Consider the following 23,583-nt stretch of genomic DNA (forward strand, 5'->3'; position numbering starts at 1 on the left):
CACGAGGTAACTGCTTTAAACTGTTGAAGAGTTTCCAAGTCTGTGTTTCGACTTCATCATCAGGTCGACTCCAGACCTTCATTGAATTCTAGTGCTTTGAAGTGTTTACTGAAATAAAATATTGGACGCTATAGTTGCCCTTGCGATTTTGAAAAGTTCCCCTCAATTTCTCCAGGATCCCATCATCAGATCCCGACATGATGACAATGGGACCATTCCGGGAATACACCATTTCGAACAAAAAAAAATATTCAAATCGATCTAGGCGTCTTCGAGTAATCCAGTAACATACAGACGAAAAATAGACTCGAAACCTCCTTCTTTTTTTGAAGTCGGGTAATAATATAGCTCGTAGTTGTCCACTGTTGTTTATTGGTGATTTAATCATTGACAGCTTTGTCGTTTTAATAACCTTCTGGAGAACCAAGTTTCTCTAACAGGAGAGAGGATTTAGATAGAGCATGGACCCACCACGTTGCTACAGCGCCGGTTGAAAAGGTTGCCAATTTTGTGATTGTTCGACTCCGAGATAATACACAATCAAATATTAATGATAGTACTATAGCTTGGCAACTTCGTTCATCACACTCCCGAGGTTGCGCGCGGGCCGGGGGGCGTGTAGAGATGAATGAAAAACCCATGACTTATGCACGTCACTTCACCGCACGCACGATTTCACACCCGCGCAGTCTTTCCTCCGTCGCCCGCATATCATAGGAGTGTTATCAACGAACTTGCCAGACTATACAACTAAACGTGCTCTCCGAGGCGAGGGGTGTGACAATTATGCAATTCTGAACTACAGAGAAAGAACGACGCATTTCTTCATAGCCATCGGTATTCGAACCTATGACCATGTTCGCACATTTTAACCACTGGACCAACAGGGCAATGTATTGTGAGAATGGAAGAAAACAAGTGAATATAAACAATAAATTTATTTAAATAACATTTCTCTATCACCGCTCCTGGCACAAGTACAAAGTAATCGACGCGTTGGCGCAATATTTGCTTTCGTTATAAATACAATATAAATAAATATTTACAATTTGTTTGACGCGATGTATACACGGAGATTCCTATTTCACTGGCGAATTGGTTCTACTATTCTGTAACAAAAATAATTATGTGTTTGAAACATTGACACACGTTATTATAAATCATTCATCATCATCATCATTGTCAGCCGTTGGACGTCCACTGCTGGACATAGGCCTCTTGCATGGATTTCCAAACAAAACGGTCTCGAGCCAGGGGGGTAGACCAACACTGCGCTTTCCGGTGCAGGGTCGCCAATCCAGCACCTTGGGACCCCAACGTCCATCGGCTCTTCGAACTATGTGGCCTGCCCATTGCCACTTCAGCTTCGCGACTCGCTGAGCTATGTCAGTGACTTTAGTTCGTCTGCGGATCTCCTCATTTCTGATTCGATCACGCAGAGAAACCCCAAGCATAGCTCGCTCCATCGTCTGCTGAGTGACTTTAAGCCTTCTTATTAGGCCCATAGTTAGCGACCAAGTCTCGGATCCGTAAGTCATCACTGGCAACACGCACTGTTCGAAGAACATATAAATCATTAGTAATATTATAATCATCATTATTATCTTATTTTAACGGTCAACTACAGGGCCAGGGCCTCCCTTCATATAGGAGAGGGGAAATAGAGCTTCGACCCACCACGCTGCTCCAATGTAGCGCTGCTCCACGATCGTTATCTAGATGTGAATACGCTCACTCACTTGTTGCCGAGCACGGCGGTGACGGCGGCGACCACGTCGGGCGCGCGCGGCACGGCGAGCCCCTCCAGCGAGCGCGTGTAGGGCATGGGCACGTCGACGCCGGTGACGCGCCACACCGGTGCGTCCAGCTCGAAGAACGCGCTCGACTCCATCACTCGCGCGCAGATCTCCGCGCCGATGCCTGCACACGACAGCAGAGGTACAAACAACATGACTAACACGAATCAGATTGTTGTTGTCAAAGTCAAAATTCATTTATTTCAAATAGGCTTAGTTTACAAGCTCTTTCGAAACGTCAGATAATTATATTAAACTTAAGATAATGGTGATAATAATTATTCGAAAACTTAAAATTAAAGTTACGAGGGTTCCAAACGCGCCTTTGTCCGTTGTAAAGTCATAGTGCCCGACGGAAGACATAGCGCGTGTTGGCGCGCACTTACAATTACCTTCTATTGGACTTGTACCGCACTCAAATTCACCAACAAGATTGTCTGTCTGAGAGGGACGAGGTAAATATGATGGCAGCTCTGTAGAAATAGTTTCGAAAGAACTGTTTCATGTAAATAGCTATTAGAAGGTAAATCTAAGTTTCTATGGAGGTCGTTATTTCGTACAAACCACGGTGCGCCCGTGATTTGTCGCAGAAACTGGTTTTGCAATGTTTGGAGCGGCTTAGGGTCGTTTTGAGACGGTGGGCAAACACTACACTAGCGTAGGTTAAGATCGGACGGATCGTGGTTTTATAAAGCGTTAGCTTTGAACGGAGGGACAATTAGCTTTTTTTATTAATCATAGCGCAAAGGCGGTGCAATACGTATGCAGCCTTTTTCCTCGCTTTATTGATGTGCATGGAGAAGCTCATGCAGTTGTCAAAGGTTACGCCTAGGTAATTGGCAGTATATTGCCAGGGGATGGGTGCTCCGTAAAGGGAGACTTCTATGAGATTGGCGGCCTCCGTGGCGCAGTGGTATGCGCGGTGGATATACAAGACGGAGGTCCTGGGTTTGATCCCCGGCTCGGCAGATTGAGATTTTCTTAATTTGTCCAGGTCTGGCTGGTGGGAGGCTTCGGCCGTGGCTAGTTACCACCCTACCGGCAAAGACGTACCACCAAGCGATTTAGCGTTCCGGTACGTTGCCGTGTAGAAACTGAAATGGGGTGTGGATTTTCATCCTCCTCCTAACAAGTTAGCCCGCTTCCATCTTAGACTGCATATAGAGTGAGATTGTAGTCAAGGGCTAACTTGTAAAGAATAAAAAAAAATCCGCGTTTGTTTCGGGGGATCGGTTTGCCAGTGAAAAGCACGGCTGCGCTTTTTTGAGTTGACTTCTATCCGCCAGAGGCCGAATCATTTGCCTATAATGTTAATCGCTTTCTGAAGGCGGACTCTAATGAATCACCGGTCTACGGCCGCCGTGTACAGTGCGGTGTCATCCGCGAACTGTGCGACGTGTACGTCCGGGTGGTTTTGGTCTGGGACCTAGCTTTTATCATAATTTTGTAATTTTGACCAGCACATTGACTGACCTGACTGCGGCCAGCCCTGCTCCACGGTGACGAGGTGGTGCGTCTTGGCGACGGACTGCGCGATGGTGTCGAAGTCCAGCGGCCGGATCGAGCGCAGGTTGATCACCTCGCATTCGATTCCTACGACAAAGGAAACAGCAGATTGACATACTACGTCGAATAGGAAATGCATCTTCAAAGACTTACCCCGAGAGTACTCCCATGGCAATGTTAGCTTATGATAGAGGGTCCGGAATACAGAACCCAATAGCTCAACGCGGACTCTGAGACACTAGAAGGTCCCAGAAGCCCAACTATAATTCCAGATTATCTCGGGCTGATGGGTAATTAGCATAACGTGGACTTTATTAGCTTTACTTTACTATGATGTGATGATAACCCGTACATAAACCTAATGGAAGAGAAAAAAAAACAAAACCCACCACTTTCTTAAGATAATAACTATCGTAACCAGTTAGTAGTAGAGTAGTACACCCTACTACCCTGTGGTAGACCCTACCACTTGAGATACTACTCGAGTACTTCTTGAGTATACTACTAAGAAACTTTTTTAGTTTTTAAACTATTTTCAAAAATATAGTTAACTAGCCGACGCTCCGCGGTTCCACCCGCGTAGTTCTCGTTTCCGCGAGAATACGGGACAAAATATAGCCTATATAGCTCACAAACAACGTAGCTTTCTTGTGGTAAAATAATTTACAATATCGGTTCCGTAGATCCAGAGATTACCCTACTTTACCACAAACTTTACCTCTTTATAATATTAGTGGACGTCCGTCACTACGTCAACGTAAAGTATTTTTTTTTCGTTTTAAACCCGCGGGAACTGAATTTTCCACACAAAATACAATTTCCTTATTTCTATACAAAACTAGCTGACGCCACGCGGTTTCACCCGCGTGGTTCCCGTTCCCGTAGGAATACGGGGATAATACAGCGTGTTTAAAAAATACCGTCCGATAGAAAATGTGCGTGTAAGCATTATAATATTATAAACAGAAAAAATATTTAAAAATATATTATTCAATAATTAAGCATTTTTATCGTGATAATAAAGTTTCTAATTTTAAACATAAATTGTCCCAAAACATGGAAAATTTAAAAAGTGACAACACTGTACTATCAATTATGGTACACAATCTAGATTATTACCATTACCTACACACCTGTGGCACAAAAGTCGGCAAAATAGAAAGCCGCGCAATACCGCGCCGCTTAACGTAAGGGTTGGTAGTAGGTACCATCGTTTTCGGCGCCCACTGTCTTTGAAACAGCGCGCCGCCGCCGACACGTGCAATGTCTGTAATGCTGTGTTTAGTTTGCTTGCGCCACTCGCCCAAAATGCAGACTTAAATTAGTAGTAGTAGATCTATTTGCGACAGAGCTATTACTGTGTTCCAGAGGAAAAGGGATAATTTCTGGTGTAATGTATGTTTAAGGAGTGGAAAATGTGGAAAATGATCCACTAACTAATTCATCTGCCATCGTCCATCTGCGTAAAATAACTTTTCGTGTTTACACACATCACAACACGCCAGTTATGCAAGCACGCATGCATGCTTGTACATAGCACAAGATGATAAAGCACCTTGACAAACCCATCACCTTGTTGTGTGTACTTGTGTGTTTACTTGCCCATTCAATACCGCTTTGAATAGAAACATGTAAACGCAGCATAAAACATAGATGGCGGCGTTTTTATTCTGTAGTAATGCCTACTAATAATTAACCTATCTCAACTTTTGTGTTGCCATGTAAGTTTTTATAATTTTGTATTTTTTTATGTTAATTTCGTGCAGGGAAAAAAATGTATTTCTTTAAAAATAAGGATTGCATAAAAATAATGTATACACGATACCTAAGTACACCCTTAAGGGCCGGACGGTATTTCCTATAACACACTGTATATAGCCTATAGCCTTCCTCGATAAATGGGCTATCTAACACTGAAAGAATTTTTCAAATCGGACCAGTAATTCCTGAGATTAGCGCGTTCAATCAATCAAACAAACAAACAAACTCTTCAGCTTCATAATATTAGTATAGATTTCATCCACGCCGGGTAAGCGGTCTAGCCATGAAAAGGTAACGGACAAACAGACTTACTCTCACATTATAATATTAGTAAAGCGTATGAATGGATTATGTGAATAAGTAAAAGACGTCAAGGACGTCAAATCAAAAGATGGGAGGATGATTTACCAAAAGGATGGAGGAGGTTAGCTCGAGACAGAGATGAGTGGAAAAAAGCGGGGGAGGCGGTTGTCGCAGGACAATCTGACCTACAAAGTGGTTGCTAAAATTATATTTTATTTTATTTTTAGCTGAATTTAAAATTTGTATTATTTATAAGTCAAAATGTAAAAGGTCAGCGAATAAAGGCTTTTATTATTATACTAGCGGACCCGCTCAAGCTTCGCTTTGACTTATGATGCACTTCTTCCCTATCCCTACCTTACCCTGCTTCTACCCTACTCCTACCCTACCCCTACATTACCTCTACCGTACCTCAACCCTAACCCTACCCTAGTCATACCCTACTTTTACCCTACCCCTAGGATTTAGGAGTTTGAAAAATAGATGTTGGCCTATTCTCATAGATACCGGATAAGCACAAAAATTTCATCAAAATCGGTCAATCGTTTCGGAGGAGTATGGCAACGAAAAATGACAGGAGAATTTTATATATTAATATAAGTACCATTTCCGGCGAGTTCGTTGGCAGCCTGCAGCGCGGTGTCGGTGGCTTTGCCGGCGCACACCAGCGTTATGTGGCTGCCCGGCCTCTCGATCTTGGCTTTACCTGAAAAGGGAAAAAAATATGTATTTAGTGTATTTATTTTTAATGTGTTTAAAAAGTTAAGGCGTTTTACACAGCAAGTCAGCTTTAGCATCGTCGTGATACTGTGAACAGCTAATATTATAAATCAAAGTCCAACGCTGTGTCATCAGATATTCATTTAGTTAATACCAATAGATAAAGTGATAAGTAGGCTCAGAGTCACACAGCGGGCGATGGAACGAGCTATGTTAGGAGTATCTCTGCGTGATCGAATCAGAAATGAGGAGATCCGCAGAAGAACCAAAGTCACCGACATAGCTCAACGAGTTGCGAAGCTGAAGTGGCAATGGGCGGGGCACATAGTTCGAAGAGCCGATGGACGTTGGGGTCCCAAAGCGCTGGAGTGGCGACCCCGCACTAGTAAGCGCAGTGTTGGCCGACCCCCAACCAGGTGGACTGACGACATCAAGCGAGTCGCAGGGATTCGCTGGATGCAGGTGGCTCGGTATCGTGATGTTTGGAAGTCCCTACAAAAGGCCTATGTCCTGCAGTGGACCGTCCATCGGCTGATATGATGATGATGATGATGATGATGAAAGTGATAAAGGGGATAGTTTAGGTATACCTATAATTTGTTATGTAAACATGATTAATTGTTAGAAATGTGGAAAAAATAATATCAATTACTAGTAATTCACATCAACGTAAAAACTTACTGAAAACTTGCAGAAACTTGCCTATTTACTTAAACAAAATTGATCACTTCTGAACATAAAGCACCAAAATATCTATACACCATTTTAAAGTACACGTTTTCTAGATTAATTTAATATTTAAAAGCTTCAATAGCTCAACGGTAAGAGCGGTCGGACTCATCACCGAGTGGCGGTGGTTCAATCCTCACCCCGTTGGTCTATTGTTGTACCCACTCCTAGCACAGTCTTTCCCGACTAGTTGGAGGGGAAAGGGTCATATTATAAAAAAATATTGACGGCCTCCGTGACGCAGTGGTATGCGCGGTGGATTTACAAGACGGAGGTCCTGGGTTCGATCCCCGGCTGGGCAGATTGAGATTTTCTTAATTTGTCCAGGTCTGGCTGGTGGGAGGCTTCGGCCGTGGCTAGTTACCACCCTACCGCCAAAGACGTACCGCCAAGCGATTAAGCGTTCCGGTACGATGCCGTGTAGAAACCGAAAGGGGTGTGGATTTTCATCCTCCTCTTAACAAGTTATCCCGCTTCCATCTTAGACTGCATCATCACTTACCATCAGGTGAGATTGTAGTCAAGGGCTAATTTGTAAATAATAATAATAAATAAATAATAATATATGGCAAATATTCTTTTTAAAATAATTAAATAAAATAAATAATAGAAATATGCAATAAATCCAATTTCACTAACAAAATAATTACTAAAGGCCTTTTTCTTAGGAACAACACTCATTCATTCTCATTCTGATCAAATGTGATCATTACTATCAGCGCCAACTACAAGACCAGTAGGTCAAAAATGCGCGCCACGATATAATATCTCATGAAGAGAAAAGATACCCATATTCTCAACCACCAGCGGCAGACTTTCAAATATCTTTTTTCGATGGGACAATGGAAGAGAGCAATTTGATCTCTCTTGCCGCGCATCTTAGGACCAGTAACTGGCCTCCCTGTTTATACCCACCATACTCCAATGCGTCATGGCGGGTTAATTACCTATGGGCAGCACGAAGTCCGCTGACATGGCCTCGTCGGACATGGGGAAAGGCACGCCGTACATCAGCTCGTCTTCCAGGAACACCACCGGGTCGGGGTCACGGATGGCAGCTTTTAATAACCCTGGGAAATTAATACATACAGAGCTCAGAGGTGAAATATAGACAGACAACCATATTTTGATAATATTATTAACGCGAAAATTAGTCTGGTACTTATTTGTGGTTAAACTGCTGAACCTAATTTGATGAAATATGTTATAGCGGTAATTAGACCTTGAAACAGAAAATAGGCTAACTAAAGGTTTTGTTTAAGAATAATAGTTTTGTATATAAATTATTACGCTAGTTGACATTTTTTTAAATGGTCTTATACAGTTCATTATCGTTCTACTAAATTGAAATTGATTTTTTTGATATCTTTTTGAGACGTCATTAAATGAAAACGCCTGTTGACCATCGGTGGTCTACATTTCAAGTGATTCGTGACGTCACTATAACTAATTTCTTACAAACGGAGCATTTCACAAAAATATTAGTAAAATTAGGTAACATTGTGTTACTTGATGTACTAAACGTAAAACAAATTGTGTACAACAAAGTGGGCGACAGCGTTTTTGACGTTTGGAAAGTTTTATAAGAAATCCTTACCTTTTATAAATTAATATCGATTAATTTCGGACCATTATTCCATGTACTATACTATTCGAAATTAATATTGTTTATATTAAATTTGATATGAGTCAACTACCCTATTGTAATGCTATAATGCCAAGTCAGCAATACAAAAAATTATGTGGACTTAGGTTGAACTTGGAAGAATAAATATATAGTGTTAGTAATAGTTGCGTAATTAATAAGTATAGCTAATAAACGTATTAGGGGATCAAATATTAAAAAATGACTATTTATATTTTAATGCTTCCTGTTTTTTGCAAAATAAAGACGATCATTTAAATACATGCCATTAATTGTTCTTTAAGTTATACATAATATGTTAATTAATTGCATGCAAAATTATCATTGTATTGTTAGTATATTATTATTATTTAAAGTTATATTTTTTAAGCCATGCTAAAAAGTTAACAATGGTATAAATAATAATGTTATGTTTATTTATTTGTTGAACCTTGTTAATAATTAATAAAGAAAATAAAATAGAAAGAATAGAACAATAAAATTACAAAAACGTTAGCTTTCAAGGCTTCTAGGTAGTTCTTTCTTATCTTTCTAAGTAGGCAGGTATGGATTATGCTAATAATAATAATCATCATCTGCCGGTATCCATCCACTGCTGGGCAAAGGCCTTTCATATTAATCACTTGGCAATATGTCTTTGCTGGTAGGGTGGTAACTAGCCTTGGTTGAAGCTTCCCACAAGCTAAATTTATTGTTTGTCAGCTAATACTCCTTCCATAAGTACTGCAGGCAACTATGGAGTTAAGATCATGGTGGCTTTGTGTAGCAAACAGCTTGATGATGCTTACCTTTAGCATCCTCTGCGGAGTATGGCATGAGCACTTTGAGCCCGGGGCAGTTCCCATACCAGGCGCCGAAGCACTGCGAGTGCTGGGCCCCCACGCCGGCCGCCACGCCGTTGGGCCCGCGGAACACGATGGGCACTGGGATGGCGCCCGCTGACATGTAGAATGTTTTTGCGGCTGAGTTTATTATCTATATGAGAGAAATTACAAAAACTCTTTTTATTTGCGTATTACGTTAATTAATTACTGGAGAATAACACGAGCAGAGAAGGGGACTGGTAATCGATTGTCGAGGAATTTCTTAATCCTGGACTTCTTCAGCGCTTTTCTCTCTGCCATGTGATGGACCCGGCACTTGCACGGTGAATCCATGGATTGCTTGCTATTCTTAACTAATCCTTAATAACTAAAATAACTAAAAAAAAAGTAAACTAAGAGTGGAATCTTCTGGAATCAAATCTTAGAAGAAGATTTTATCAAATAGTAACATCTTAAAATTAAAACTTATTTCTAACCATTCTGATCTGATTTTGCATGATGATGATGATGATGTGTGTATTTGACCAGATAAAAAAAAAAACTGACAATAGATAGATGGTGAATATAAATAACATCACACTACAACCAATCAAAATGAGGAATCATTAAAAAATGTAGCAAGACTGGAAATTTAAAAATTATTATTATACTCTAACATACAACAAAAGAAAAATGCTTATGTAGCGTTGTGTGTGTAAAGCTTTATACACAAAGTCGCAAGCATCTGTTAGTGTCATATCGTAATAATATCTAATAACCCACACTTCAGCTCAATATATTCGAACATTCTCATACTCAGACATGTAAAAGACAAAAGGATTATACTGTACACCATCTCACAGTAATACAGATTAATGTTTGTTTAAAGATAACATTCATCAAGATAACTCCTGAATTTAACATTCCTATTATAGCACTATACATATGAAATTAACTTTCAGTGTTCTTTAATTTGATTCTTATAAGCTTCAGCTCCATTCAAAATACACATATGAAAAGACGTTCTTTAGAGAACTATGAGTACATTCTATCTTGGACTATATCTTCCGATACTATAGGTATACTTGTTGTCAGGAGTGAGCTGATCTAATATTAGCAGACACTCAACAACTTCTATAGCATTATATTGCATAGTGTTCATTTTTGCAGTATGTCTTTGCCAATATTTAAATATTATTTTCAAGGAAAAAGAAGACACGTTTGAATTACATACCTTCTAACCTTACTTAAAAAATATTTATATAATGAAAGCCTCATCAAAATCAGATATAGAAGTAGTTTTTGAAAAAAATTTTATGTATGTATTTACAAAAATGCATACTCATACTCGTATGTACATAATATGGGTTTAAACATAAGCTTCCTTTTCAAAAACAACAGTAAAATACCATAAATGAATGTGCACTTACATGATCAATGGCCTGCATGGAGAAATTGAACGTCATGAACTCACAAATGGGCTTCAAACCACCAAACGCAGCACCTACAGCGATACCCGCAAACCCTATCTCTGTTATAGGTGTATCTATTACTCTTTTGTCTCCATACTTCTTCCATAACCCCCTGTAAGTAATATCATTTCCTTGATTATATACTCAGACACAAAATTATCCACCCACTTTAATATACTTGCGTCATATTAAAGAGCGTGAATAAAAATTGTGCCTCTGAGTATAGTTACAATACATAGTAAGTACAACTGAATAACATAGTAGGTAGCCTCAATATTTCCACAGTAAAGACCATGGACTTTTACTGAGAGAGTTTGATTCCCACCTATTGGACTGTTGTCATGTACATTCCCAACACAACATTCCCGACTAATTGGAAGGTATTTCAGGAATATCTGTCATGTTTAAAAACATAAGGGAAATATACTTTTCTGAAGTTAAAACTTTTTTAACTTCAGAAAAGTAAGAAAAGTTAAGAAAAGTTTGTGTTGGACACTCTTTGGTAGAGGAAAATCTTATGAGCTTACATCACCGACTTGCTCTGTGACTGATGCACACAGTGTGCTGTGTCCTTTAGACACTTTTTGAATGGATGAAGTGACATGTGAATGTCACCAACATGCTTATAGCAGTATATCTGTAGCTATACAGCTGAAATATAGTGCAGTATAAATCTTGTAAGTGAATGGATTTAGTGAAAAGTTAAATAAATGTAAGCTTATACTGTGCATTCTATTGGCAGTCACTATAACTGGCATTTTTTTATATATATTAACTGTGCAAACAGTTTATTACTATAGATTTTGGAAAAGCAACACATGTTAATGAATTGTGTCATAACTATTGTGAGTTCTTGAACAAAGAAATTTGAAAACTATAAATAATTATCTTTCCCGCGCATTCTTAAACTTGAGGAGGAAACAATATGAACCAAAGTTATATAACACTAACAAAACATGTATGACTTTTTATATTGTTTGATGAACTTACAGTTTGACTAAATATTATTAATAGAGTTCATTTGACTACAGCATGAATAAAATTTGAATTTCATAGGAATAAGGGTTATTTTCAACGTTACCTGGTCACTTTGTATGCACCATCGTATTGTGCTACCTCTTCTCCTAAAACGAAAACTTTATCGTCTCTTTCCATTTCCTCATCGATTGCCTGTTTCAGGGCATCGCGCACAGTCACAGGTGTCGACGCCAAAGCCTTCGAGGTAGAAAAAGACCGTCGGGAAAGGCGCCCGAGGAGGCCGAGTAAAACCGGTGGTGATTTCAAAGCCATTTGTACGAAAACTCAGCAATTTTACACTTAAATACTACACCGCACACTCGTTAGAGCTTATTCGAAGCTTCTTTATTTGAGGTAGTACGGTTAATTTTCTAAATATGAACTTAAAATTAATTTTACTGTGGAATGAAGGATGAATGGAGGTCGCAATTTGATGGATGTCAACACCTCACAGACTTTAAATAAGAACTCAATGACAGTGACAGTGACTATTGTAATAAATGTAGGTAAGCTACGTTCTACTTGGATCCTAACGATCATGCTATCTATCGCAGTTTTTCCCTTTCCACTGGCTTGCGAGCGTTGCAGTTATAAGTCAAGTCGAATGGATCATAGCGCGTTTCGAGTTTTTAAAACATTAAGCTGCTAATAATGAAATTTAATTAATATTGCAAAACAATATAAATTATTGGTAAAAAATTAAAATTAATAATATTGTCATTATGTCATTTGTGATTTACGATTATATTACTTTTAGGATTTAATATTTACAATAATTCTTTTGTAAGATTAATGTGTGACTGCTTCGCTTAAAATTACCATTTTTTTTACCGAAATTCTGTATGTCCACAAATTAATATACAACCGCGCTGACGCACCCCTTGAGATGGGTGATTGTGAGTCTTTCATAATATGTGTAGTAGGTGATGTCATCAGTGACGTTTTCACCCTGCCCGATACGACCGCGGTTTTCATGATAAACGGCTGCATGAGTATTTTGGACCTTTTAACCGCTTGTTTGCTTGTTGGCTTGTTCGGACTACTTTAGTTGTTTAGTTGAGTAGTAGTATAATTTAGCTGCTTAGCCATATAAATAGTCATTGTGGTAAGCTTAATCAATTTATTTATTTATTTTATTGCGTTGTAGGTTGTTCATCTTGCTAACTACCATTCACTTGTGTACTGTACTCGAACAAAGTGCGAATGATTTTTGGGCAGTAGCAAGTAAATAAATACGCTACTCCACTAAAATGTTAAAGAAAGTAGTTTATATTTAGTCAAGTACGAACTAGGCCTAAGTGGAATATAGCCAAGTTATGATGTTTTTCGATCTCAAAGTCAAGCGTCAAACTAACGTCACCGTCAAACATGACGTTTGACGTTGACAATAACAAATTTCCGTCAAAAACTTTAAGAAATATTTTATATTTCCAAGTTTGATTTTACAATATTAAAATATACTTTCTTAGTTAAAACGCCTCGTTGAATAAATTTTTACAGATAGACTGCGTAAATCTAAATTTTAAAAATCTAAAATAGTGCCATCTATCATGCGCAGTTAAATACATACTTATGGAGTGTTAATGTTAAGTGTCGTCGCGGAATAGATGGCGCTCGTATATACCGAATGTCAGAAGAAGAAGTAAGTTGTAAGTACAAGTAGTAGGCTGTAAGGTCAACTCAACCGTCAACACAGTAATCATGAATTTTATAACACATTTGCTCGTAAATCATCGCTTATTTCACCAATTTCAATATCGTAATGTATCCCATTACGCACATGTGCCGTAATGTAAAGTAAAATGCACATATGCCGTAATGTAATATAAAACCTTTATCATCCGTCTAAAAACGAACGGTACTTTTTTAAATCTTGGCAAAGAGTATTTATGTCAGAAAAGTGCTTAAAATTTTATGATTTATTCATAAAAATAATGTAAATGTTCTTATATTAACTTTGTAGATAAAATTTAATGAAAAAACATTTAATACTTTAATTTTAATAATTTGGACTATAGGTACTTAAATGTCAATCATTACTTTACTAGTAATACTGGCTGTTTTTGGTGCATTTGTTAAATTAAAAAAAAAAACAAAAGCTGGTGTATGCAATTAGTTATCTGTGCAAATATGACAAGCGAATCAAAATGTCATTGTCATCTTATGGAAAACAGGCAATGATGCAAATTCATTTTCAGAAAGTTTGTGTGTGAAAGAGGAAATACACTTTGCCTCGCAACTTCGTAAATGTCGTATGACGTACGTGCGCTTTGATTATTACAGCCTCTGCTTCCTTACAGCTCTCACTGCTACTGCAGCTCTCGCCTTTGGCTCGAGCTGCAATATCACTTCGGCTGTAATTTTCAACTTACCGCACATATATCTTAATGTACCTACTTACTTCACCGGCCATTACATCATCGTCTATTCCCTAAAATATTAAAAAAAATCATTTTGAGTAAGTATCTAAGTAATAATTTTGTTCCTACGCTGGTTTTTAAGTTAAAGCTACTTAATTTATTTTACGTTTACCTACACCTGTGTGATAACGGATGGTTTACCGGTGTTTTATAGCCATATTAGTATTTTAACTGTCCAAATAACCGTGTGGTTATCTCGAGCCTGCGCCGCGGGTGCAGCCTTGACCCACATCGCCAAGATGTAACATTTGTAATAATGTTTTATTGGCCCTCAAAATTAAACTGCTCGCTCATCTGGGCCGGATGTCTATTTTATGTTAACCGCAAAAACAAAGTATCAACGAAAATACGCCTTTAGCTGATATAAAATATTATCGCGTCGCGAAAAGTACGGGTATTTTATTTATCATTACATAAATCTTGATATTTTTTTTTATTATTATTATTTACAAGTTAGCCCTTGACTACAATCTCACCTGATGGTAAGCGATGATGTATAACGGAAGCGGGCTAACTTGGTAGGAGGAGGATGAAAATCCTCACTCCTTTCTTTTTCTACAGGACATCGTACCGGAACGTTAAATCGCTTGGCGGTACGTCTTTGTCGGTAGGGTGGTAACTAACTACCGCCGAAGCCTCCCACCAGCTAGACCTGGACCAATTAAGAAAACCTCAATCGGCCCAGCCGGGGATCGAACCCAGGACCTCCGTCATTAAATCCACCGCGCATACCACTGCGCCACGGAGGCCGTCAAAATCTGATACTGGCACCTTCCACTCTACCACAGTGACTCTGCTACCAGGTATAGTGACTCTGTCGTGTTAAAGATTCTTCTTTGCTAAATAGAGGGCTATGCAATGATTTCGCCACGCGCCTCACAAAATATAGTATATATGCATCCACTGTTGGACATAGGAACCATTTAAGCAGCGCCAGCCCGCTTTATTTTTGGCTTGCCAGCCACCTTCTGGAGATCGTCGCTGCACCTCTTGGGGGTATACCGAAGACGGTATAATATGCTCTCGAACCACGAGGCACGGGGGTGTAGCATCACAAACTTTTATCGATTCCGGGCTGAGAATATTTACTGAAAATGTCCTAGGACAAAAAAAATTAAGACATTAAACAAAGACAATTGATAAAAATAAAAACTAGTCGTTTCAGTTAATGGTCTTATAGCGAAAAGCTTCGACCAATACCATATAGAAGCATCGAGGGTCGGTTACAAAAGGCAGTGATTCTGGAGACGGCGCATATTGTGAGGAGGCTCCTCACAAAGAGGAGGTTGATATTTTTTGAAATTTCAAAAATTAAAAATAAAAAGGACAAATAAAATAATGTGACGAATGTCTGTTGGACTCAAGCAAACGAAATAACCAAGCTGATATACCTATAATGAGATTCTTTCTCCAATAATAAACATTTTCGTACGCCGAAACACAAAATCAAGATGGCGTAGATACCTACAACGTACGTGATTTCCCATTAACGCGTCCCGGTGAAAGGAGGGAAATTGCGACACCGCGCTCTGCGCCGCTGATGCGATGACTGATGTGATGTAGTCCAAGAGCTAACAGACTGAATTATACTTAGTACCTACTATATATTTTATAACCTCATCATTATGAGTTATTAGCATTATAAGATATGGAGCTTAGACTTATCAAACTGTTTGTTATTAGATAGAGATTACGACATGCTAATATGATTTTTCAAGAAAAAAAACAATATTTATGGTGCTTCGATCCATCACGTTCGATCCAATACGTATTCGCAGGCTTTGGATGTCATGTTTGATAATTGTAACTATCACTATTATAAAAGTGTTACTGATACTGGAACAACACAAAATTTTTACAAAGAAATTTTAACCGAGAGAACGTTAGTATGAAAGTAATTTACTTCGTAATAAATGAAATTCTTTTGGTTACGTTCACGGAACACTATAAAAATGTTGGTCAGAAATAACTTTAGTCGTAAAACAAAGTTCGTTTGTTATTACTATTTTGTCGATTTATCAACCTGCAGATCCAATTTCTGTGGTCGGAGACATAAAAAGATCGAGATAATCGTAAACCGAACACAAAAATGTTATGAATAAACGAGTATAAAGATAATAATGTTGAAAATCAGGGACACAGTTTTAATACTTAAAAAATCTTACAAACACAGAGAATAATAACTATAGTGATATAGCAATAGCGCCCTACAAAAAACAGTCCGAAAGTCTTGCCGTTTCAAAATCTTGCATCTTCTTTAGCGTATTGAAAGTGAAATTCGTTATACCAATACAGTATTCTACAGGATTTATCGAATCTTATCTCATTGCGCACATGCATCTTTTTCTATTATTTCGAAAAATTAAATATTCACTTTCATAAATACTCGTACCTGATATCAAAATTCTTTAAGCTACTCCTCAGGTACGGATGAAATAAGACGGACATAACAACACTGTAAAGATCCCTGTTGACAACGGAACCCTAATGAAGTTTGAAAATAAGACACAACCGGGAGTCAGCTCCTGGCCTATACTTCATATTTTGATATAAGGCCGACAGCCGAATGGTGATAAATCAAAATGCAGTCACTAGCTACTGGTACTGGGGTAACGACCCGTTCGCGCCACTTCTATACAACACGTAATATCTATGGATATAACTCGAATAGATATCAAAATTCGACCGTAATTAATTTATTTTGATGTACGGAATACTCTTCATTATCATCTACTCGTATCTATACTAATAATATAAAGCTGAAGAGTTTGTTTGTTTGATTGAACGCGCTAATCTCAGGAACTACTGGTTCGATTTGAAAAATTCTTTCAGTGTTAGATAGCCCATTTATCGAGGATGGCTATAGGATATATATATTATCCCAGTATTCCTACGGGAACGGGAACCACGCGACGTCAGTTAGTATTAATATATAAAAGCTGAAGAAATTGTTTGTTTGTTAGTTTGTCTCTCTCTCAGGAACTACTGGTCCGATTTGAAAAATTCATTCAATGTTAGATAGCCCGTTTATCGAGGAAGGCTATATAGGCTATATATTATCCTCGTATTCCTACAGGGACGGAAACCACGCAGGTGAAGCTGCGCGGCGTCAGCTAGTTAAGTTATCCGGGCTTGGCACTATTGCCAGTGTGCTATATAGCACACTGGCAATAGTGCTACAGAAGCCCGGTGAAAGGTTCAAAAGAGAAGCCAACTGGAGCTTAGACCCACCACGCTGCTTCAAATGTTGACTTTGTAACTACCATATCAGATGTAGATGAAAATGACAGTTACCGACTTAGTACTTTATGAGACACGGGCATGGAGTAGTTAATATAAAAATGAAGGCATATGCAGTGTGTATATATAGTCTATCGTCAAGATTTTCTTGTTTATATTTTAAGCTAGTAGCGAGCTAAACCAACATGATCGAATTAAAAATGAGCAGATCCATAGAAATACTTACCAAAGTTCAGATATAGTTCAGCAAGATGAAGTAGCATTGGGCAGGGCATGTAGCACATGTAACATGATAGTGTTATATACGTGTGTGTGTATTTAGTTTACCAACATCTGAAGTCGCGCATATCTCCGAACTTAATTATCAGTTACAAAGTTCAGACGCCGGTTAAATTGATCCGTCAAAGTAATCCGAATTCCCCGCCACAACTTACAAATTGTTGCAGAGAAGTAGTTAGTGGGTGTTCCCTTCCCGGCAAAGTGTCAATTTGTCTTCTACCTCGCCCGCGGTCCTAGACAGAACAGATAAATCAACGAATTTGATGATGGCTCAAGCACTTACTGTGCAAACAGTTACATATTGTTGTCAACCTTTTGTTAAATGTTTTGTCAAAAATTTATCTTTTACTAAGTTGTAAAATGTTCAATTTGGTGAAGAGTTTTATTCACTTAAAAGGTTTATTTTTGGGTGTTTTAACATGTTATCTGTAGGTACTATGTGGCACATAGGTACTCATATATCCCAAAATGATAAACCGCTTTAGACTCGTTAGTAGGTTTTTAGTTACATAAATTAAAATCGGGTTAATTTAAGTATTTACCTAATAAATCAAGAAATTTCTCAAAATTCGTTATGCATTTATCTGGTGTTTTGTTAGGTGCGTTGTGATCGGGAGAGTATAGGTTCGATTCCCATTTTAATTATGTTTTCTAAATTGGTTTATTAGTGTAATGTTAAACATATTATTATACGTACAATCGTATATATACGTATTCAGTTACACATAAATATAATTGTGTAAAAGGATAGTTAACATAAAAAATATTGCAACAGGCCAGCATCAAACCTAGGAATTATCAAGTTCTCATCCTTTAAGTCATAGAGACATTGAACCTTGAAATGCTGGAATATTTTAACTTCTGCAATGAGCGAAGTTCAACAATACTTGTGTGACGTCATCATCGGTATATTACGTACAGGTACGTCGCCGACAAATGCAATAAAACACGATCTTTACGGACCAAGAGCCTGTGACAGCCAGACATACCTTATTCTATGAAGGCTGAATCTATTCAGCCTATTCTCCTACTGTAGATAAATCATTATCATCATTATCAGCCTATTAACGGTCAACTACAGGGCCAGACCCCCTTCCTTACAGGAGTAGGGATTTGGAACTTAGACCCACCACGCCACTCCAATGCGGGGTTTCTTTTTAAAGAATATTTACCATATTGGTTACATATTGTTGATATCATATTATGGGTTGGCGGTCATAATGTGAATTTTAAATTCTCTTTTTAATGACCACTTTCAGATGATAATAAGAATGACCAGCAGGCTGATTATGTATCTCGACGTATCACTTCTAACTGTGTAACGCAAAGCTAAATTGAACACTAGAGTGTTTTTGCAATTCCGATTATGTAAGACATAGGACTGCCACAATGCCTAGTGATATCGTTCTAGGCGCAAAATTTTATCGACATTATGCGACTAAATAAAATACACCCTTTCTCGGTACTACTTACTACGGGCGCGGCATACTTTTGCACATATTCGCATTATACTTGATTTCGCTGTTTGTCTGTGGTGAAGTGAAGTGTTTTAATTTCTTTGTTGGTAAACAAAGCCGTATTAAAATATTAATAAAAAAATTGGTTTCGTTGGCTCAAAGTACTTGCAACAGCTAGTTTTTTGTTTTCAATAGAAGTAATTAATTAATCATTTTATCGTATACATTTTTATTAGTGTTAATAGTTAATTTATCAAAGTTAACGGCCACTTTTACATAAAACATTAACACGAAAGTTTTTCAAAGTTTTATCGTCTGCCTATGATTAATTTAATGGTCGTTGTGATAATATGTAAAGTATATTGTATAGTGTTTTGTTTATTAAAGTTCATCGCTTGCAACTAAAGATGTCCGGGAAACTCAATGATCGCCTTGGCTTGGATCAAACTTGGCGATGGGTTGTTTTGGAGGGCCTTTGGAAAGTCAGGCTACTAAATAAACCTTCCGTGTTCTGTGTTCCGTGTCTGCCAGTGGAGTTGTGTAAGTTATAACATATCTATATTCTATATTATTATTTTAAAGAGGATGAGAGGAAATTTTTGATATTGTAGGGGGTAATCTCTGGATCTACTAAACCGATTTTGAAAATTCTTTCACCAAAAGAAACTCACATAACTTGTAAGTGTAATAGGCTATATTTTATCCCTGTAGTCCCAAGGGAGTGAGAACTATGCAGGTGGAACCGTCGAGCATCAGATAGTAATTATATTCAATTGAAATTCATGATTTTCTATTATAAGTTTAACATAATACTTGGTTTTGTGACTAGCATATTGCATTAACAAGCCTTTTTAAACCACAACTATACCTGCACCATGTAACCTTTAAGTTCTTAGCATTAAGTACAACACGAATAATCAAAATCAAACTTTGTCTTGTTATGCAGATGTATTAGAATTGTTTGTATTTGTAGGTGTTTGTTTTAGTTACATTAAGGCTAAATATAAAATCCTACCTTGATTAGTAATTTTTTTATGATGATTGAGGCTAGCCACTTAAAATAATTAATTCAAATTTCAATTACAATATATAGTTAAGTTAAATCCTACAAGTATATGTATCTCCTACAAAACTGGATAAAATATAAGGCAAATCAAAAAACAAAAGAGCTCAGTTTAATCCCATAAAAGCCCAGTTGCTGCAGAGTATAGACTAGAGGGTTTGCCAGGGATATAGGTCCATAAGCACAGCAATAGCCCAGTGGAGTGTAACCTCTGCCTCAGATTCCAGAGGGTGTGGGTTTGTATCCAGTCCGGGGCATGCAGCTCCAACTTTTCAGTTGTGTACATTTTAAGATATTAAATATCACATGTATCAAATGGTGAAGGAAAACATCGTGAGGAAACCTGCATACCAGATAATTCTCTTAATTCTCTGCTTATGTGAAGTCTGCTAATCCGCTTTGGGTCAGAGTGGTGGACTATTGGTCTAATCATGAATGAATGAATAGTATTACCTAATCCAGTGTATGTAATTCTTAATGATAATAATTGCTAATTCAAATAATAATTTGTACTTTATATTTTCTTTTATTATGTGCATGTTCAGCTTAATAAATATTGCACATTTTGATTTGTTAAATATCACATATAATGAATATTGTTATCATTTACAATAATGTATTGTTTATGATAACTATATTCATTAACCTGAAACTAAAGGATCACAAACATTCTTCGTCTGAAAAGAAGCTCAACATAAATACAACAAAGTATTATTTTTGTTATCACCATCTCACAGAAATATATTGTAGAACCAAGTAATATACCTGAGGTATAAATATATCAATTAACCCCCCCTAGATTTGTCATTTATATAAACTCTTAATCAAGATATAACACATAGGCCATTTCTTATCTCAATATGAGATCTACTTAAAGAAACCGGGGGCATATGTAGGTCATGTAATAAAAAAATATTTTCTACATTTCAGATTAATATGAAGATGTGGGCTCTAAGCTTTGAGTGCCAGGGACTGACTATGGAAGTCTCCATGTCGCTGGTCACCATTGAGGTGCAAAACACCTTGAAAAAATTGGTGATTCTGAATCCTTCATCTCTATGAATGATTCATGAAGAAAGAATTAAACAAACATTTAATGATCAGATTTTTTATAAAATTATTATCAATAATGACATTGCATATGAGAGAAAATTGTCAAATATAATTTCATTTTAATTTAATATAGTTAATTATGACATCACTGTATATAAAGAATATGATTATTATCATTTGGTTAATTTCAGTATTACATAGTATTAGATTAAAATTTTATTGTAAAATTGCACATCAAAATATGTTTTATTATCTATTATTAGGAGGAAATATTATTTAACTATTATTATTATCCCTAATAGCCCAGTGAATGTGACCTCTGCCTCCAATTCCGGAGGGTGTGGGTTCGAACCCGTTCCGGGGCACGCACCTCCAACTTTTCAGTTGTGTGCATTTTAAGAAACTAAATATCACGTGTCTCAAACAGTGAAGGAAAACATCGTGAGGAAACCTGCATACCAGAGAATTCTCTTAATTCTCTGCATATGTGATGTCTGCCAATGTAATCCAAATATGCTGGCCCATATTAGGCTCCTGTCAGAATGAGAGGGGTTAGGCATTGGCCTTCCCTTACCTTATCAGCCGATAGACGTCCACTGCTGGACATAGACCTCTTACATGGACCTCCAAGCACAACGACCTTGAGCCGCGAACATCCAACCAACCGACCAACCACGCTTTCCAGTGCGGGGTCTCCCGAGTGCGGGTAGGCACTAACCCCTCTTACTGGGGGAGACTCGAGCTCAGCAGTGAGCCGAATATGTGTTTATAATGATGATGATGATGATGATGATGATGATGATGATGATGATGATGATGATGATGATTATTTAAGTAATTGTAAAAGAAAAAATTGCATACTACATTAGTTGTTTATCTATACAATTCAATAATTTTAAGAACAAAACATGTACCTACCACATTGTAGGAAATAAATAAATAATGATTTGATTAAAAACAATGTTGTTTAATGTTAAGCAGGTAGGGCCATGTAGTTAAAGTAGATACTCTATATTTGTGTAACATCTATTACTTAAAAATAAAAAATATATTTACTTGTGTTGGTATTTTTTATTCAGACTTGATATATTGTTGTTGACAAATTTTGTTATAATATATATCTTTCATTCTTTAGTTTAATTTAATCAAGAAACGACCCTACTTACACATATAGGTACCCCCTCTAACAAAAATAGACTGAAGTATAGGTAAATATTTAACAAAAATGTAAATTAAAAATTAATTATAGATTAATTAAAAACATGACTACAATTTGAATTATCAACTTTAATAATTTGCTTCAAAATAAAAACACATACGCGTGGCGCAGTAAGTAGTGCTCCTGCATCCACGGTCATGGGTTCGATTCCCACACCTGGAAAATATTTGTGTGAAGAGCATGGGTTTTTTCCAGTGTGTGTGTATTTATACATTATATAAGTATTTATAGGTAGTATATAAATGTAAATGAATATTATAATATCAACTATCTTAGTACCCACAACACAAGCTACTCTGTATGCCTACTTTGGGGCTAGATAGTGCTTTGTATGGTTTAAGTATAAATAATTATACAGAAGGCTTGGTCACGAAAAAATATATCCAGTCCTTTGTCTGCATAGCTTGAGGGTTCTAGCAACTTGTTATCATGGTTTTGAGTGAGGAATCCTTGGACAATACTGCCATCACAAGGATTACTGTTTTCTGTATCCAGCCCTTGATCTAACAGCCAAGTGAAAGCTTCTTTAGGTGTTGGTTGAAACATTGTTAAGCTCTTCACTTCTTCAAAATTATTAGTAATTCTCCTAGAAAAATAAATCATAATGTAGGTATACATGGTACTGCCCAACAAGTTCTTATAAAGTAGCTGCATATAATATACTGACCTGTGATAAGTCTCCTCCTTCGGCTGCATAGCTTGAGGGTTTAGGAAACCAGAGTTCATGGTTTTGGAGTGAGGAAACATTTTACAATATGCACCCAACTACAAGGCTCCACCGTATTTCTGACACAGCAATGTTGTGCATATCTTAATGGGATCTAGGAGCAGCTCCCAAGATGGGGGTCATCATGCAAACATTGGTCACCTGAAAGAATTGAAGTGTGTATTGCAATGTATTATGTATTTTGCCTATATAAAAGTAACAGTTTCATAATTTAGATTTGGATCCTGTAGTTTCATTAACTGACAGTTATACCTAAGCAACAGCTTACCTAACAACCAACAGCAGTCTCTATTGGGCAGGTTTTCCTCAAGTGGTTTTATTGCACTGGTTCCACATGTACAAGTCATATGATACACCACCAAATTGAGCATCC

General features: G+C 37.5%; 1 protein-coding gene and 1 long non-coding RNA gene across 2 annotated transcripts; one reads left to right on the forward strand and one right to left on the reverse strand.

The window, feature by feature from the left end:
- Nucleotides 1-923: 923 nt before the first annotated feature.
- Nucleotides 924-12,206, reverse strand: LOC112046964 (pyruvate dehydrogenase E1 component subunit beta, mitochondrial). The gene is made up of 8 exons (XM_024083837.2): nt 11,817-12,206; nt 10,694-10,847; nt 9,249-9,435; nt 7,763-7,885; nt 5,971-6,072; nt 3,270-3,389; nt 1,740-1,920; nt 924-1,109 (listed from the first exon to the last, which is right to left on the reverse strand). Exons 1-8 carry the CDS (start codon nt 12,023-12,025, stop codon nt 1,085-1,087), a joined length of 1,101 nt encoding a protein of 366 aa, XP_023939605.1. The 5' UTR covers nt 12,026-12,206; the 3' UTR covers nt 924-1,084.
- A 6,761-nt stretch (nt 12,207-18,967) lies between these two features.
- Nucleotides 18,968-22,324, forward strand: LOC128198399 (uncharacterized). The gene is made up of 2 exons (XR_008251113.1): nt 18,968-19,688; nt 21,142-22,324. It is a non-coding gene; the product is annotated as an uncharacterized LOC128198399 (long non-coding RNA).
- Nucleotides 22,325-23,583: the final 1,259 nt, after the last annotated feature.

This window comes from Bicyclus anynana, chromosome 10 (assembly GCF_947172395.1).
Source record: "Bicyclus anynana chromosome 10, ilBicAnyn1.1, whole genome shotgun sequence".
Lineage (NCBI taxonomy): Eukaryota > Metazoa > Arthropoda > Insecta > Lepidoptera > Nymphalidae > Bicyclus > Bicyclus anynana.

Excerpts from the sequence above, each read along its gene's own strand:
- LOC112046964 (XM_024083837.2), bottom strand. The coding sequence starts at position 12,025 with ATGGCTTTGAAATCACCACCGGTTTTACTCGGCCTCCTCGGGCGCCTT. Across the intron at positions 10,848-11,816 it reads GGTGCATACAAAGTGACCAG|GGGGTTATGGAAGAAGTATG; the intron begins GTAACGTTGAAA and ends TATTACTTACAG. Across the intron at positions 9,436-10,693 it reads CCATGCAGGCCATTGATCAT|ATAATAAACTCAGCCGCAAA; the intron begins GTAAGTGCACAT and ends TCTCTCATATAG.